At 43.4% G+C, this 19575-nt stretch overlaps 1 protein-coding gene and 1 pseudogene across 3 annotated transcripts in view; both read left to right on the forward strand.

Annotated features, from left to right (window-relative positions):
• Positions 1–206: 206 nt before the first annotated feature.
• Positions 207–19575, forward strand: part of LIN9 (lin-9 DREAM MuvB core complex component) — a 120105-nt gene continuing 100736 nt past the window's right edge. For both annotated transcript variants that reach the window (XM_082251640.1, XM_082251641.1), the window contains exon 1: positions 207–383. In XM_082251640.1, coding sequence (XP_082107766.1) covers positions 296–383 — 88 coding nt within the window. In that variant the 5' untranslated portion in view covers positions 207–295. The remainder of the gene's footprint in view (positions 384–19575) is intronic.
• On the forward strand, positions 5011–5850 carry LOC309550193 (annotated as a pseudogene). Its single transcript has one exon. The product of its transcript is annotated as an uncharacterized misc_RNA (transcript).

Here is a 19575-nt window from a genome sequence, read left to right on the forward strand (position 1 = left end):
TTGATAGAAAACCAGGCAGCGGCTAAATCCGGCTAGAGCGGGGATCAGCCAGCCAGAGATCTGGCCACAATCAGGTACACAGAGCGCGCCCCCGCAGCCCTGCGCGCTTCCGAACATTCCCCGTCTTCTTTCTTCAGCAGGGCGCGCGGCTCCCGGGAGGAGCGCGCACGCAGCCCGCGCTGTGTTTGTGCTGACGTCATGTTCTCGCCCAGCAACGCGAGCGGGATCGCGAATGGCGGCGCAGAGAGGGGAGTTCAAACCCAACGGAGGCTCGTCCAGCCCGTGACTCGGCAACATGAAGAGGATGAAGAGCGCCAGGGGCCCCGCCGGTTCGGGGGCGGAAGACGAGGAGGGGACACACTCCGACTTGGCTGATGTAGAGGGTGAGAGAGGCTGGGGGCGGCTGTCACTGCCAAGAGGCTGGACCTGTCACCGGCCGGGGGCGACACTGCCTGACAGGAGCCTGGGAGAGGGGGGGCCCCAACTGAGGGGGGACACTGCGGGGCCATGGCCTCAACACTGGCTTCTCCCAGGAGGTTAGCTCTCAGCTCAACACTAGGGGGCCCCACACACCCAACACTGGGGGCCCTGACTGGAGAAGGTAGCCAATACCACTGGGGGCCCTACACCCAACACTGGGGGCCCCTGACTGGAGAAGGTAGCCAATACCACGGGGGGCCCTACACCCAACACTGTCGGCCCTGACTGGAGAAGGTAGCCAATACCACTGGGGGCCCTACACCCAACACTGGGGGCCCCTGACTGGAGAAGGTAGCCAATACCACTGGGGGCCCTACACCCAACACTGGGGGCCCCTGACTGGAGAAGGTAGCCAATACCACTGGGGGCCCTACACCCAACACTGGGGGCCCCTGACTGGAGAAGGTAGCCAATACCACTGGGGGCCCTACACCCAACACTGGGGGCCCCTGACTGGAGAAGATAGCCAATACCACTGGGGGCCCTACACCCAACACTGGGGGCCCCTGACTGGAGAAGGTAGCCAATACCACTGGGGGCCCTACACCCAACACTGGGGGCCCCTGACTGGAGAAGGTAGCCAATACCACTGGGGGCCCTACACCCAACACTGGGGGCCCCTGACTGGAGAAGGTAGCCAATACCACTGGGGGCCCTACACCCAACACTGGGAGCCCTGACTGGAGAAGATAGCCAATACCACTGGGGGCCCTACACCCAACACTGGGGCCCCTGACTGGAAAAGATAGCCAATACCACTGGGGGCCACCACACAAGACATAGGGCCCCTAAATTAGTAGGCTAGCCAATGCCATTAGGGGATGTACAAAAAGTCTAAATACCTGCGCTCGTTAATGTAAATAAATGAAGGCACCAATAGGTAAGATTGTACACCCACAACAAAATAATAGCAGCAGGGTTCAGCGCCAATAACAATGATCAGTCCTGTGAAATAATGTCCATAAATCACAACAGATGCATCAAGAAGAGTCCCCACACCAAATGCCATCAATCCTAGAGACGTCACCACTGTGAGGGAGGAGGGGGTCCTGCTTACCAGATTGTATTGACCCTCAAATTATAGAGAAGTCAATACAAATATGTAAATGGCCAGTATAATCGATCGATGGCTGGACCAGATATCCACCGTGTCCTCTGTATTCCAACTACGGTTCACAAGCACCTCCTCTCCGAACCCTTGTTACACTCACAGCCGGGACGCAAACGAGGGGGAGGGGCCAACAACCACACCTCGGAGATATAAAAGAACTGACCTGGTGTAGAAGTTCTGAAGTGGTGTGATCTCTACAATAATGTGGGATCAATAAAAGCCCTTTTGCCTCCCTGGGCTGTGAACAATATGGCTCCGACCTCCTTGCAGCTTTCCTCTCAAAGATAGCCCATGGTGTTCTGAGGTGTGGTTATTGGCCCAACTAGTTTGCTTCATAATTTGAGGGTCAATATAATCTGGTAAGCAGGACACACAGTGGTGATGTGTCTCTAGGATTAATGGCATTTGGTGTGGGGACTCTTCTTGATGCATCTATTGTGATTTATGGACATTCTTTCACAGGACTGATCATTGTTATTAGTGGCGCTGCACCCTGCTTCTAAAACCATTAGGGGCCCTACACCCAACACTGGGGCCCCTGAATCAGGGGGATAGCTAATACCACTAGGAGGCTCTGTACTCAACAGTGCGGTCCGTGACTGGAGAAGATGGCCAATACCACTAGGGGATGTACACTTAACACAGGGGCCCCTGACAGAGCAGGATAACTAGTACTACAAGAGGGCCCTACACCAAACACTGGGGCCCCTTAACTAAAGAAGAAAGCCAATACCATTATGGCGCCCTGACTGAAAAAGATAGCCATAACCACTAGGGGTCCTACGCCCTTGACTGAAAAGACCCAACACTGTTACTCTTGATTGTATAGATTGTTAGAGAAGAGCTATACCCACACTCAACTGGTCTATAAACGTACCAATTGCTGGTGACCGGTGCTCCTGGCAGGAGTGAGAACTCCAAAAGCATGAATCCATAAGAAGTAACCCATTATACTCCAAAGACCAAAATCTTTATTAGGTTACATGTTAAAACGGCAAAATGCTAACAACCATAGCCTAATAATGATTTAGGACTTTGGAATATACCGGCTTTCCGGTTTACACTTCTTATGGATAGATTGCTAGGTGGGCTTTATACCCAATACTGGGGCTTCTGGCCCACTAAGGAAAGTAGCCAATACTACCGAGGGTCATATACCCAACACTGAGGCCCCGGCAGAGGAGGATTGCCAATACCACTAGGGGGCCCTACACCTAACATCTCAGAATGACCCCTAAACCTGACCCAATAAGGTTACCTGTTTTTCCGCTTGGACTTCTGGTTAAGCAGGATAGATATTGCATCAACACTTGGGGGCTCTATACGCAACAGTAGGGTGCCTGTCCTAAGAGAATTACTTTAACACGAAAGCCCATGACCTAAAGCAGGTAGATATCACTCAACACTTCCTATCCTAAACCTAACTAAAGGGCTACCCACTGCTTCAGCACTATGATCGATGACAGAACAATAGCTGTCTCCTGATCTCTAGGGTCCCTATACCCGACACTGAAAATATTGACCAGGACAATAGCTTTCAATTCATTGCTAGGGTTCTTTTGCCCAATACTGCGGCCCATGACAGGACAATAGCTATCTTCTCATTACTAGGGTTCCTATACCCAACGCTGGAACCCATGACCAGGACGATAGATGTCTCCTCTTCAATATGGTCCCCATTTCCAACCTGGAACCCATAACCAGGACAATAGACATCTCCTCTTTGTTGGGGTCCCTATACCCAACTCTGGAACTCATGACCAGGACAATAGATTTGTCCTCTTTGATAGGGTCCCTATATGCAACACTGGAACCCATGACCAGGATAGTAGATGTCTCCTCTTTAATAGGGTCCCTATACCCAACACCAGGCCCATGACAGGACAATAGTGGTCTCCTCATTTCTATGGTCTCTATACCCAACACTTTAGCCCATGACCAGGACAACAGACGTCTCCTCTTTGATAGGGTCCTTATACCCAACACTGGAACCCATGACCAGGATAGTAGATGTCTCCTCTTTGATAGGGCCCCTATACCCAACACCAGGCCCATGACAGGACAATAGTGGTCTCCTCATTTCTATGGTCTCTATACCCAACACTTTAGCCCATGACCAGGACAACAGACGTCTCCTCTTTGATAGGGTCCTTATACCCAACACTGGAACCCATGACCAGGAAAATAGTCATCTCCTCTTCAATGGGGTTCCTGTACCCTACACTTTAACCCATGACCAGGACAATAGATGACTTCTCTTTGATAGGGTCCCTATACAAAACACTGGAGCCCATGACCAGAACAAAAGATGTCTCCACATCTCTAAGGTCCCTGTACCCAACCCTAGGACCCATGACAGAGAAGAATAGCTGTCACTCCAAACACTTCATCCCATAAACCTTAGAGGTTTTCTGCACCTGGGAATATATGTCACCTCAACACTAGAGACTCTCCATCTGGCTGGGGGTGATGGTGCCCACCTCAGTACAGGAAAGATCGGCACCCAGCTCTAGGACTGCTTTATTGAACTAAGAAAGATAGCGGACCCCTCATGACCAGTGAGGCCCTCTACCCAACCCTAGGCACCCTTCGTCCGATTGTGCAGAAGCCCCATCATCTAAGAAGTATAGCTGTCACCCCAACTCCCTAAACTTTATTGCCTTAACACTAAGACCCTTTTCCCCAAGTCTCATGGCCCTACAGCTGAGTCCCTGAACTCATATATTTTGACATGGTAGACCTTCATTTGAAGAATATGTGTGCTGTCAAATTAAAGCCTGAAGCCCTCAAATGAAATTCTATATACAGCCTGATAATATCAAGGTACTCCAAGATCTTTATAAACATATTTGCTTCTGCTGTACACCTATTGGGGCATTTAAGGTTCATTCCAGTCAGATCTACTACATGTGCATCTTCTAACATTTGAATATCCTCAAAAAGTCAATTTTATTTCAGTAATTTAATTCAAAAAGTGAAACAGACCGATATATTTCAAGTATTTCTTTCTTTTCATTTTGATTATTATGGCTTACAGCTAGTGAAAACCCAAAATTCATTTTTTTTGAAAACCAGAATATTACATAAGACCAATAAAAAAAAAAGGATTTTTAATACAGAAATGTTGGCTTGCTTAAAGGAATGTCCATGTACAGTATAGCATGCACTCAGTACTTGGTCGGGGCTCCTTTTGCATGAATTACTGCATCAATGCGGCGTGGCATGGAGGCGATCAGCCTGTGGTACTTCTGAGGTGTTATGGAACCCCAGGTTGCATTGATAGCGGTTTTCAGCTCATTTGCATTGTTGGATCTGGTGTCCCTCATCTTCCTCTTGACATTACCCCACAGATTCCCTATGGGGTTTAAGCCAGATGAGCTTGCTAAGGCATATATAGAGTCAGAACATTGAAGGAAATCATGGATTGTTTAAGGAAAATGATAAACACACCTGGCAAGCGTTTGTCCTCAAACAACCTCTTAAAGTGTGTTTTGTTGAACACAGCGGTTAAGCTCTTTGGTTGTATGAACTCTCCCTCTTTTGTTACACCAAGTCAAAGCTATTGTTGGGATATAGAAAACCTTGATTCCTTCTACACTTCTTCACTACAAGGTGCACACTCACAATGTCCCGAAATCACGGACACCGATTTATCAAAAGAAAGCTTGGCCACATTGCCAGATATAGATGGGAGCTCCTTGCCATGCATCGCTGCAGAGAATGAACCAGCGAGTAATACTGAGCCACAGGCTACACAACAGATCTTCTATTTCTTGGTCCCTGCAGATTCAATTTAACATGTTGTCATGCAGGATTGTGATTCAGAAATCTTGTATGACTTACTGAATTGTGTACAAGAAATAGATATTGCGCTTGGAACCTCTGGGACAGTTATGATCTCCACGAATCAAACAAGAAAAGGAGTTGAGTTGTGTGCTTGGAAATGAAACCATACAAACCTTGAATGATGGTGATACAGAAATCTCCTTGTATGATTTACTGAGCTATGTAGATGGAATAGATGCTACACCTAGTATCTTCTGGGACAGTTACGATCTCATGAATCTAACGAGGAAAAAACGTGTGAGCCTGAAAAAAACTGGAGCACATCAAATGAAGAATTCTGCAGATTTGAGGATTTGACACTTATGGATGTATCCACACTATCCGAAGATAGAGCGAAACCGGTATCTTCTACGCCATGGATTAGTAGAAGGAAAAAGTGCATTTGTTTAGGACTCAGCTATGTACATCTGTAATATGTCCCATTGGCCTAAAGCTATAGGGGACCTTAACTGTAGCCCATAGCCTGACTTTATATTTACAAAGTTCAAGTCCCAGTTACCATCAGTCAGACATACTATTGTCAACACCACCTTCTCCACTAGGCACACTGGGGTTGATTTTCTAGGGCTGGAGTGCAGACTTTTGTTCACCTGTGCATGGTAATCAATTAGCTTCTGACTTCAGGCTGTTTAACCACTTAAGCCCCGGAAGATTTTACCCCCATTCCGACCAGGGGGTATTTTGCGATTCGGCACTGCGTGACTTTAACGGACAATTGCGCGGTCGTGCGACGCTGTACCTAAACAAATTTGGCGTCCTTTTTTTTTCCCCACAAACAGAGCTTTCTTTTGGTGGTATTTGATCACCTGTGCTATTTTTTTTTTTTTTTTTTTTTTTTTTTTGCGGTACTGCGACATTGGGGCGGACAGATCGGACCCTTGACTGACATTTTTGACACTTTTGGGGTTACCAGTGACATTACTACAGTAATCAGTGCTATACATATGCACTGTTACTGTAAAAATATAAAAATACACTGGTAGTGAAGGGGTTAACTTTATTTGGGAGGGAGGGGCTGTGTGTGTCCCTAGGGGCGTGCTTTCTACTGTGATTGGCTGTGGCTTGAGCTGTAAGGACACTGATCAACGGATCTACATAGTAGATCCATGTGATCAGTGTTTTTACACTGAGGAGAATGACAGGTGGCTTGTTTACACAAGCCGCCTGACTTTCTCCCTCTCCCCCGCTGATCGCCGAGTGACCGGCGGACATCGGGTCCACCGGTCACACGCGCGGGGGGGTCCGTGACCACGCGGGAGTGGGAGCGTGCGCTCGCTCCCTAGACCCTCACAAGCTAGTGACGTAGCCCTACGTCACTTTGCCTGTGAGGGGCTGACTGCCGACGTAGATCGGCGTTAGGCAGTCGGCAAGTGGTTAAGCTTTGACAAAAAAAAACCTTCAGTCTGATTGGCTTCTATGCAGGGCTGCACCACATTTTGTCCACTTCGGTTCTGGTAAATTGACCCCAATTGGCTCCTGATCATCTAGCTCAGTGGTCCTCAAACCTGGTCCTCAGGGCCCACTAACAGGCCAGGTTTGCAAGATAACTGAAATACATCCCAGGTGATATCATTTGCTGCTAAGGGGTTGCAGTACTCTAGTCTGCATCTCCCTAAGGTAATACATAAAATCTGGCCTGTTAGTGGGCCTTGAGGACCGGAGTTGAGGACCACTGATCCTAGCTTTCTCATCACTTATCTGACACAGAAACCTTCACAAAAGCTCACTGTTTAAGCAAAGTAGATTGATCATGTCTATACCTTTCTGATTGGTGTGTACCTACTTGTTTTTGAGCCCCCCCCCCCCCCCATCACTATAGTCAATATTTATTGTGGGAACCTGATCTAATCAGGTCTAGTTGCCTCTTCTGTACATGTCCTTGAATATTTTTAGATTTCAGAGAACCTGCAATTGTTTACTAACCTGTCAAGTGTAGAGTTTAGAATTACATTTTCATGGTTCCTCTCCTAGTTTACCTGGACATTAGGTTGAACGGTTTGTCCATGGAGGGCTAAGCAACCAGTCTCTGCTTAGCAGTTGGGTATAATTCCAAGTCAGAGCTTGCACATTTGTCTCCTGCTCCTATGTGATGGCACTGACCCCATCATTAAGAATCAAACTGTAACTATCAGGCATTTCAGTTACTCATGGCAGGGAAAAAACATGATTATATGGTACTGGGAGACTGGTCTTTAAAAGCAAACCAGTGTTTTTTGCCTGAGGTCTGGGTTGACCACTAGGAATCTCTACTAAAAGCCATACCATCAATATCACATATTTCACTGTTTAAGTTTGATTGCATGCACGTGATTTTACACTTTTTTTTTTTTTTTTTGCACTCAAAGGTGGTATAAGGCAGGCCATAGACTATTCGAATCACGTACGATTTATCGTTCGATAAACGAAAGTGGCACTCGTGCACATCATCGAGTGTACCATCAATGTGAGCCGAAAATCGTACGACAAAACACTATTTTTTGTGCCTTTTAACCACATCTCTACCGGACACACTCCCTACTGTTCTGTGTTAGGCGAAATCATACAACTCCCCCACTAATGATACGAAATTCGGCCGATTTTCGCAAAAAAAACCAACATGTTGGATATGTGAATTTTTGCTGTCGTACGAAAATCGAACGTTTTACATACCACACTAACGATACGAAAATCGTTCGATAACACTGCCATTTACGATTTTCGAACGAAATTCGAATCGTCTATGGCCTGCCTAAATGTTCTATGACTTTCTCACACTTTTCATGTGTGTTTGTTTGGTGTGTTTTTTTTCCCTTTTTTTTTTTTTTTTTTTAAATTTTGGTTTAATTGCACCCCCTGCACAAATGCACTCTTCACAAACCTACAAATGGTGGTTGGCTCTTAATTTGCTTACAACCTGTAAAATATTTGAAGAATCACTTATTTTTTTAAATAGCTGACACGAAAATGTGTGGCTTTATTATATGCACTATTGTTAAACATGTGAACCCTACAGTTTAAAAATCTGTGTAGTCTGACTCTGTATCTTATCTTATAACTTTTCAATTAATAAAATATTTTAGATATATGGAAAAAAAAAAAAGATGAGCTTGCTGGCCAATCAAGCACAGTGATACCATGATCATTAAACCAGGTATTGGTACTCTTGAAGTGTGGGCAGATGCCAAGTCCTGCTAGAAAATGAAATTGGTATCTCCATATAGTTGGTCAGCAGAGGGAAGCATGTAGTGCTCTAGAAATTCCTGGTAGAGGGCTGCGCTAACTTTGGACTTGATAAAACACAGTGGATCAACACCAGCAGATGACATGGCTCCCCAAATCATCACTGACTAGAAACTTCACACTGGACCTCATGAAACTATTATTCTGTGCCTCTCCACTCTTCCTCTGGGACCTTGATTTCCAAATGAAATACTAATCGTCTGCTGGTGTTTGTCCAGCATGCGTCCCTCTGATGACCAGCTTTATGGAGATGCTGATCATTTTCTAGCAGGACTTGGCACCTGCCCACACTGCCAAAAGTACCAATACCTGGTTTAATGATCATGGTATCACTGTGCTTGATTAGCCAGAAAACTCGCCTGACCTAAGAAAACTCGCCTGACCTAAAGCCCATAGAGAATCTGTGGGGTATTTTCGAGAGACCAGACCCAACAATGCAGACGAGCTGAAGGCCGCTATCCAAGCAACCTGGGCTTCCATAACGCCTCCGAAGTACCACAGGCTGGTTGTCTCCATGCCACGCCGCATTGATGCAGCAATTCATGCAAAAGGAGCCCCGACCAAGTATTGGCATTGTACATACTATACTGTACATACTTGCTTTTCAGTAATCCAACATTTCTGTATAAACATTTTTTTTTTTTTTTTTTATTGGTCTTATGTAATAATCTAATTTTCTGAAATACTGAATATTGGGTTGTCACTAGCTGTGAGCCATATTCATCAAAATTAAAAAGAAATGCTTGAAATATATCACTCTGTGTGTAACGCATTTATATAAAATATGAGTTTAACTTTTTGAATTTAAATTACTGAAATAAATTAATTTTTTGATGATATTCCAATTTTATGAGATGCACCAGTGAGATTCTATTCTCATTCAAATATCCTCAAAGTTGAACTAAACACATTGACTTCATGGTTTCCTGAAGTGGATGCATTCAGGGCATGCCAATAACTGTTAGAGCCGGTTCACACTACTCCGACTTGTCAGGCGACTTGGTCGCCTGACAAGTAGCTCCCAATGCAGTGCAATGGAACTGTTCTAATCAGAGCGACTCAAGTCGCTCCGACTTAGAAAAAGGTCCCTGCACTATTTTTTGGCGAAGTCGGAGCGACTTGCATTGACGTTTATTATGAGAGGTCGTTTGCAAGCCGCGATGAAGTCGCGCTGCACGGGCGACTTCAAAGTCGCCCGAAGTCGGGGCGACTGTGTCGGATTAGTGTGAACCGGCTCTTACTGCTCTTACTGTTGCTTGTACTGTCAGGCTTTCAAATGGCTGGTGTCATGACAGAATACATGTTCAGCTCCATGATACCTGAGAATCAAACAGAGGCTTAGATGGCAGCTTCCTTGGCTGTAAAGGATAGGAGGGTTTAGTTCCACTGTACTCCATGTATGAGAACTGATGTATTTTGCAACAGTGTATTGTCCATGTACTTTGGGGTGTGTGTGTGTCAATCCATTTTTATGAGCCCTTATTGGACATCTGCACTGTAAATCTGACCCTTTATCACGCAATAATACATACGAGTGAAAACGCATATGCATGTGTTGATAAGAAAAAGGTTTTTTCGTTTCGTTTTTTTTTTTTTTTTTTGCACCTGTAGTATATGAGTTGGCAGATGCAATGTGCATTTGTATTTCATAGAGTGGGCAACTGTTAAAGCCCTGTTATGTTTTTATCAATGTGTTCCCAACTAGGGAGATTCACCCTCTCTACTTGTCCTGGTAACCATTGGGGTTGGTTTACTAAAACTGGAGAGTGCACAATCAGCTTCCAATTTTTTTTTTTTTTCGTCAGCTTAACTGAGCAAGCTAAAGTTAGAAGCTGATTGGTTGCCATGCAGAGCTGCACCAGATTTTGCACACCCCAGTTTTAGTAAATGCCCTCTATTGTGTCTGGTACAGAAAATTATGGGAAATTCAGCACTTTACAGTAGAGCTGCACGATTCTGGCCAAAATGAGAATCACGATTTTTTAGCTTGGAATAAAGATCACGATTCTCTCACGATTCTCTGTGTAACAAAAAAAATTGGGATAACTTTACTGTTACGTTTTTTTTTTTATTCATTAAAGTTTATTAATTGCGTTTGAAAGACTGCTGCGCAAATACAGTGTGACATAAAATATTACAACAATCGCCATTTTATTCTGTAGGGTCTCTGCTAAAAAAAATATATAAAATGTTTGGGGGTTCTAAGTACTTTTCTAGCAAAAAAAAAAAATGATTTTAAACTTGCAAGCAACAAGTGTCATAAAAAGGTCTAGTCTTTAAGAGGTTAAACTTCCTTTCTCCCTGGCAGAGGGAAGGAAAAGATACAATGTAATCATTTTTGTTTATAGTTACTGGGAGTTTTCCACAGCTGTTTTCTCTGCTCCCTCAGCTATGCAAAGAATCAAGAATATGTCAGGTTTAGATCGTCAAGGGGGGTGAATCGAGATCGCGATTTTCATACGATTAATCGTGCAGCTCTACTTTACAGCTGTAGTCAGAACAGGAATAAGGCTTCATCCACACGGGCGTACCGATCCATATTCCCATGTGAAGGTCCATCTTCAGCTGCCCGGGTTGCCTAGGTGCAGGCAGTCTGTCTGCGTCTTGATCTGTGCATTAGCCCCACACAGATGTACAAGATGTGTGTTGAGGTCCATGCAAACGGCTGCCTGTCATTGATTTCAGCAGGCCACCTGTACACCTCTTCACTCGTATATTCTGGGTGGCTGAAGACAACCCTTCTCTCAGGCATATCGATTGGTACACCTGTGTGACATAAGGCCTAAAGAGTATAGCTTCTAATTAAGGAAGCACCAATTCCAGTGACCACTGAGATTACCCTTTCTCTAGCGAGATTTATCACTTCCTGTTGTGTCTCTCTGACGTGTGTGAAGACTATATAAACAATTTAATCTGATGGGGCACCTAACCATTCCTTGCAAAAAAAATGAAAATAAGTTTGGGCTGTACATACACTAAATGTATCATAAATACAGCCACTCAAACAACTATAGAAAGTCACACACCCATCACTGCTGTTCAGTGAGTCCTCAATATGAACCTGGAATAACTTCTTACCTTTTGTGTATAAGCACTAAGGCTTTGCCTAAAGTGATAAAAATGCTAATGTGCAGGATAAGGGAAGTGAAAGTGTTAATATGCGGGTCACATAGAGAAGACGTGGTTGGTGAAGGTGAGATGTACAGGAGAGGGGGCCGGAAGGAATAAAAATATCATCCCACAATCCGGTAAAACCCCCTCACTATGAATCTGATGGCTGCCTTCATTCTTTTAATCATTATTGTAATCTGGCCCAAAGTGCAGACTGAGGAAAGAGGTTTTTTTTTTTTTTGGTACCGTAAGAAGCATAACAGCCTATTAAAATCAAAAATTCTGAATGAAGAAAATATACAAAGAGACATGAAATCATTTTGTTTAAAATAACCCATTATATGGCTTAATGATCACTTCTATGTTTGTATTCAAACTCATGGAGCTACCATGAATATAATTCGTCAATAGCCAGTACTCAACATGTTTCACAGTTGACCCGCTTCTTCAGGAGTTTCAAATGGGAAAAGAGGTCAATCCTATGACAAAAAAGAACATTTTTTTTCAATGCTTCCATCTATTTAAGAAAATTATATTACATTCTAAGCAGCTGTAGTAATCTCACTTACCCCAAGCATCAACCACGTCAAAGATGGAAAAGGGACCATAGAGAGGCAATAAACTCTCCTTCCTCCGTTATCACAGGAAGGAGAATGCTCTTAAATGTAAACACTTGAGTGTTTACATTTGTGATTTCACAGCAGCAATGAGGTGCAGAGTCCTTTAGATCAGCTCTGTACATTGTGATGCAAGCTGTTCAGATCCTAGCCGCCTAAATTGTGTTTCTAGAGTAATCATTCTAAATGTGGCTCCACAACTCCACTGTTTTAAAATGTATGGTGGTAGTGCAGTGGTTTAATAAACAGAATGTGGTATAACCCTGAATGTAGTGAAGGCACCTGAGGGAAATTAAGTGCACGTCAACTTTGTGATGAGGCTTTTGCAGGATGTAGCAATTGGGCCTGAACAGGCAGAAGTCACAAAGATGGTTGCAATCTCTGAATAGTGGTGGTGCCCTTTGTTTGCCTACTGTGAACATGGTTTAAGAAATCACAAGAGTTGCTTAATAAATCTTGGTTAGGATAACTTGTATATACAGGTGCATCTCAAAAAATTAGAATATCTTAAAATTAATTTATTTCAGTAATTCAATTCAAAACGTAAAACTCCTAATTTATATAGGTGCAATACACACAGATTAATGTATTTGAAGCATTTCATTTTTTAAAAAATTTTTTAATGGTTATGGCTTACAGCTAATGAAAACACAACATTCAGTATCTCAGTAAATTTGAATATTATATAAGTAAGACCAATAAAAAAAATTATATATAATCATTTTTTTTTTTTAAAGTGGAAGTAAACTTCCAACATTATGCTTGAAATCTATCACTCTGTGTAACGCATCAACAGTGGATTGTGAAAGTATTCGGCCCCTTTGAACCTTTCGACCTTTTGCCATATTTCAGGCTTCAAACATAAAGATATAAAACTGTAATTTTTTGTGAAGAATCAACAAGTGGGACACAATCATGAAGTGGAACGAAATTTATTGGATATTTCAAATTTTAACAAATAAACTGAAAAATTGGGCGTGCAAAATTATTCAGCCCCCTTCAGTTAATACTTTGTAGCGCCACCTTTTGCTACGATTACAGCTGTAAGTCGCTTGGGGTATGTCTCTATCAGTTTTGCACATCGAGAGACTGACATTTTTGCCCATTCCTCCTTGCAAAACAGCTCGAGCTCAGTGAGGTTGGATGGAGAGCGTTTGTGAACAGCGGTTTTCAGTTCTTTCCACAGATTCTCGATTGGATTCAGGTCTGGACTTTGACTTGGCCATTCTAACATGTTTATTTGTGAACCATTCCATTGTAGATTTTGCTTTATGTTTTGGATCATTGTCTTGTTGGAAGACAAATCTCCATCCCAGTCTCAGGTCTTTTGCAGACTCCATCAGGTTTTCTTCCAAAATGGTCCTGTATATGGCTCCATCCATCTTCCCATCAATTTTAACCATCTTCCCTGTCCCTGCTGAAGAAAAGCAGGCCCAGACCATGATGCTGCCACCACCATGTTTGACAGTGGGGATGGTGTGTTCAGGGTGATGAGCTGTATTGCTTTTACGCCAAATATAATGTTTTGCATTGTTGCCAAAAAGTTCGATTTTTGGTTTCATCTGACCAGAGCACCTTCTTCCACATGTTTGGTGTGTCTCCCAGGTGGCTTGTGGCAAACTTTAAACGACACTTTTTATGGATATCTTTAAGAAATTGCTTTCTTCTTGCCACTCTTCCATAAAGGCCAGATTTGTGCAGTATACGACTGATTGTTGTCCTATGGACAGAGTCTCCCACCTCAGCTGTAGATCTCTGCAGTTCATCCAGAGTGATCATGGGCCTCTTGGCTGCATCTCTGATCAGTCTTCTCCTTGTATGAGCTGAAAGTTTAGAGGGACGGCCAGGTCTTCGTAGATTTGCAGTGGTCTGATACTCCTTCCATTTCAATATTATCGCTTGCACAGTGCTCCTTGGGATGTTTAAAGCTTGGGAAATCTTTTTGTATCCAAATCCAGCTTTAAACTTCTCCACAACAGTATCCCGGACCTGCCTGGTGTGTAACTTGTTCTTTATGATGCTCTCTGCACTTTAAACGGACGTCTGAGACTATCACAGTGCAGGTGCATTTATACGGAGACTTGATTACACACAGGTGGATTCTATTTATCATCATTAGTCATTTAGGTCAACGTTGGATCATTCAGAGATCCTCACTGAACTTCTGGAGAGAGTTTGCTGCACTGAAAGTAAAGGGGCTGAAATTTTGCACGCCCAATTTTTCAGTTTTTTATTTAACAAAGTTTGAAATATCCAATAAATTTCGTTCCACTTCATGATTGTGTCCCACTTGTTGATTCTTCACAAAAAAATTACAGTTTTATATCTTTGAAGCCTGAAATGTGACAAAAGGTCGCAAAGTTCAAGGGGGCCGAATATTTTCACAATGCACTGTATATAAAATAGGAGTTTCACTTTTTGAATTAGATTACTGAAATAACGTTTTGATCTGGTTTTTTGAGATGCAGCTGTCTATATTATGCATGGCATTTTGAACTTATCAGTTTTTTGCTGAAATCATAAAGCAAATCTTAGACCTAAATGGTGGTTTAGGCCTCGTTCACACAGGGTGTGCCATGCTTGCAGTCCAACTGATGGGGAAAAAGTTTCTGTCTCAGTATGACATCTGTGCGGGTGTGTGTCCCTGAACTCACACTTTCTGCGTTAGGGCTCTTTCACACTGTGTGTCCGTCGGACGGACTCCATTTATCTCAGCGGGGGATCGATCCGCTGATCCCCCGTTGAGCAGGAGAATGACAGCTGTTCTCCGCACTGTGTGCAGAGACACAGCTGTCAGAGCCCCATACATCTCTATGGGGGAATCGGATGGGAACGGACCGTCGGTCCGTTCTCATCCGATCCACTGGATGGATGGAAAATAGGGTTTCCATCAGTCCAGATTTGACGGAATCGGATGTCAGCGGACATGTCTCCGCTGACATCCGATGCCTCATAGGGATGCATGGGGGGACCGTTCAGATCCGCCAAAACTGACAGGCGGATCTGAACGGTCCGCCTGTGTGAAAGTGGCCTTAGGGGACATGCACCCACATGTATGTCATATTGGGATACAGCCACTATTTTGTCCAAAAAGAGATCAATGGGACTGCCTGCACAGGGATGCACAGAACACTTCCCCATGTGATTAAACCCGACCCTGCATAAGCATACAGTATAGTACGCCCATGTGAAAGGGCCCTTAAAATTAATGACCACAGGTAGATGGAATCGCAGCTGCCTTGATTGAACTGGGTGCAAAAGTTTTCTTTGAGATTGTCAGTGTTTTTTGTTTCCATTTTCGAATGGTTTTCAGTTCGATCTTTCAGTAAACTGTATTGAAGTTTTAAATTCATTGCATAAAGGTAATTTCACAATCAAATTTTGGTGGTCGATTAAAGGCATGGATAGTCTCCAGCAATTACTTGTAATCATATTTGAGATTCCTGGTGGCTGAAGTCATGCCTTCCTTATATTGCATGTCTGAATGCCAAAGGACTACCGGTAGATATAAAACCATAAAATTCACACGATCTCCAATCCTAGCATCTTCTATAGTTCTGTAATTGGCTCATATCAAAGGCCATTCTTGTCACACAGCCATATCTATTTGTAAGCAGCTGCCTACGTACCAATGGAAATGCAGTGAAAGGCTGCGTTTGACCTGCTTTGCCTGCAAGTTGTTTCCAAAGAAATGTAGTGCAACGGAAACCAGGTCAAGCTTCTGAATTGTTACCGCTCCATTAAAGTCATTTGCTGGTTTGCACTCCAAATGCATAAAATGATGGCCACGTTAAAGCTCCAAGTTTGTCCCCATTTGGGATGTTGGCAATGGAGATGCCTTTTTAGGAAGGTAAAAGTGAAGTGCTTTTAGAATTCATCTTTTCCTGAGCTGACTACAGCTTTGTGAAATCTGATTGGTTGCTGTGGGTTCCCACGTTTTATATATTTTATTGCTTTTGTTGAAACATAATTTTTATGTTTGAAACATGAACAGTGGAAATGATAGTGTGCGATAATCCGCCGTATTTAATCAAGTCCTTATTCTTGTTCACTGCTGGGTGCCTAAATGTTGTTACTGAGGCCTGTTTATATTAAGGTAAAATTCATAATTTTGCAGTCTTCTTTACACTGTTTTATAGAAGAGAGGTTTTGTATGTAAAAATATGGCGATTTTTGCACTGACAGTGAAATAATTTTTTTAGCCCTCTTCATGTATCGTATTTCTCTTTTTTTTTTTTTTTCCCCTGTACATTTGAGCTGGCATAATCCACTACTTTCATTAAAAAGATACAGAAGCAAGTTTTCACAATGTGGTCTAAGGCCTGGTTCACACCTATGCAGTTTGCTTTTGATCGGTTTCTGCAGTGTTTGTTTGTTTTTTGTTTTTTCATTTTAAAGGGGAGGTGCTTTAAAAGGCACTACACAGGTTTCCGCAGCTAGTCTATTGAACCAAAAAGGCACAGTGTTGTCTTTAAGGCTGGGTGCACATTTATGTAAGCGCTGCGTAAGCTGCTGGCGCTATAGAAATCCTGAGTAATAATAATATGTGAATTGGGTGCCTTTGGAACTATATCCATACATAACATGTGAACCGGCAGCCTTCATAGTAAGCCGCTTCATATATCTGCAGGCAGGTCGCGATACATTTTAACCACTTAAGCCCCGGAAGATTTTACCCCCTTCCTGACCAGGGTTTTTTTTTTTTTTTTTTACTGCGTGATTTTAACGGACAATTGCGCGGTCGTGCGACGCTGTACCTAAACGAATTTGACGTCCTTTTTTTCCCACAAACAGAGCTTTCTTTTGGTGGTATTTGATTACCTGTGCGATTTTTGAAATTCCCCCCCCCCCCAAAAAAATGTAAAAATCAAAATTTTTTAACATTTTCGGCCAATTTGTTTTATGCTACATATGTTTGGTAAAAAAAATCGCAAAAAGCGTATTTTGATTGGTTTGCGCAAAAGTTATCGCGTTTACTAACAAAGGGAAAGATGTTTTTGGTGTTTTTTTTTTTTTTTAACGAGTAATGGCGGCGATCTGCGATTTTTTTTTTTTTTTTTTTTTTTTTTTTTTTTTTTTGCGGGACTGCGACATTGGGGTTACCAGTGACATTACTGCAGTAATCAGTGCTATACATATGCACTGTTACTGCAAAAATGACACTGGCAGGGAAGGGGTTAACTGTATTGGAGAGGGAGGGGTTAAGTGTGTCCTAGGGGCCTGCTTCTAACTGTGAAGGGACAGGTCTACTATTTGTAAAAACAGAGATCAACGGTTCTACATAGTAGAACTGTCCGATCTCCATTTTTACACAGGGGAAAATGACAGGCGGCTTGTTTACATTAGCCGCCTGCCTTTCTCCCTTCACCGGAGACGATCGTGAGTGACCGGCGGACAATCGGGTCCGCCGGTCACACGCACTGACTTGTCAGTGAACGAGCCGGGGCGGGCGCACGCTCGCCCGCTATTGGCTCACAAGTCAGTGACAGGCAAGTGACATACCCCTATGTCACTTTGCCTGGCCGGGGCTGACCGCCGCAGTAAATGTACTTGCGGCGGTCGGCAACCGATTAAAGAGTCCTGTACGTGTTTCAGTCTGGTTCAGGTGCAATTTCAACAAAAAATTCACACCTGAATTGCACCTTAACAGGTAAACAAAACCGCACCGGACTCCTTTTAAAAAAAATCGCGCTGAAACCGCGGCAAGAGGTGTGAACTGAGCCTAAACCTGGATACACACTATCCAACTTTTGTGGTTAGATTTCCTTCAGATTTACCTTTTCTATGTAGTGCAAGGGCCTGCCTGATTACATACAAATTTAAAGTGTTTAGGTTTGACCTCATATTATATGGTTTTTGTTAAGTCTAAGGGCTTTTTCACACACTCCGTCCGTTTTTCTCAGCGGGGGATCGAGCCGCCGATTCCCCGCTGAGCAGCAGGACAGCTGTGTCTCCGCGCTGTGTGCGGAGACACAGCTGACAGTTCCCCATGCATCTCTATGGGGGAAATCGGATGTCAACGGACCGTCAGTCCGTTCTCACCCGATCCCATCCAAACCCATCCGCTGGACGGATGGAAAATAGGGTTTCCATCCGTCCAGATTTGACGGATCGGATCGGGTCGGATGTCAGCGGACATGTTTCCGCTGCCATCCGATGCCCCATAGGAATGCATGGGGGGACCGTTCAGATCCACCAAAAAAACGGACAGGCGGATCTGAACTGTCCGCCTGTGTGAAAGGGGCCTAAAGGAAAAAGTCTTCAGAAAATCTTCGTGTGTATGGCCCATAAGGCCCTTTTCACACATGCGGACCGTTTGTCCATTTTTCACCGACCTGCTGAAGGATGAAAAACGGCCATCAATGCATCTCTATGGAAAAAAGGATGATCATCTGTTTACATCCACATCCGCCAGCATCTGTTTTCTGAAACAGATCAAAGCCCTATTTTTATGTAAAAAAAAAAAAAAAAAAAAAAAAGGAACAGACGAAAAACGGATTTAAACAGACGAATGGTCTGTTTTTTTCCATCCTTTTTTGCGTTCGTAATGGATGTAAAAAAAAAAAACATGAGCATCTGATGTAAACTTTGTTTCTTTGAAAAAATGTGAAACTGATGAAAGGAACTGGTCTGTAAGTGTGAAAAGGGCCTAAAGAAGTCTCTGACCCTTTCCAAAAAACGCATAAATGTGAACAGGTCTCGTAGAAAACCATGTTAAATGGACGGTAGTGCGTGTCTGCAAAAAGCACTAAAAATCGCATAGGTGTGAACCAAATCGATTTTATTTATTTTTTTCTCCTAGTTTTTCTAGTAACTATATAGGCATTTGTCAGTAGTACATTGTATACCCCTGTATGTTGTGTCCATCTAATAGTTTTTTGAAACTATAGACGCTCCCTGCTGATACCACTGCTTGTGGAAGAGAATTCCACATCTTTACCGCTCTGACAGTATAGAACCCCTTTAGGCAGTTTAAGGTTAAACTGCTTCTCTTCTAATTTTAGTGAATTAATGAAAATCCTTTTATATTCCCTTTCACTGAAAAGTTTGTTCCCTATGCTAGGGTTGCCAGTACAGTATTTGAACATTGATATCCTATCCCCTCTCAAGCGTCGTGTGCAGGAGTATCCGGGTTCCCAGTTGTTTATCCCCTGAATGTGAATGCATCACCTCCCCCTCCTTAGCTTTTCT

Source organism: Pelophylax lessonae (assembly GCF_965119305.1).
Source record: "Pelophylax lessonae genome assembly, chromosome: 3".
NCBI lineage: Eukaryota > Metazoa > Chordata > Amphibia > Anura > Ranidae > Pelophylax > Pelophylax lessonae.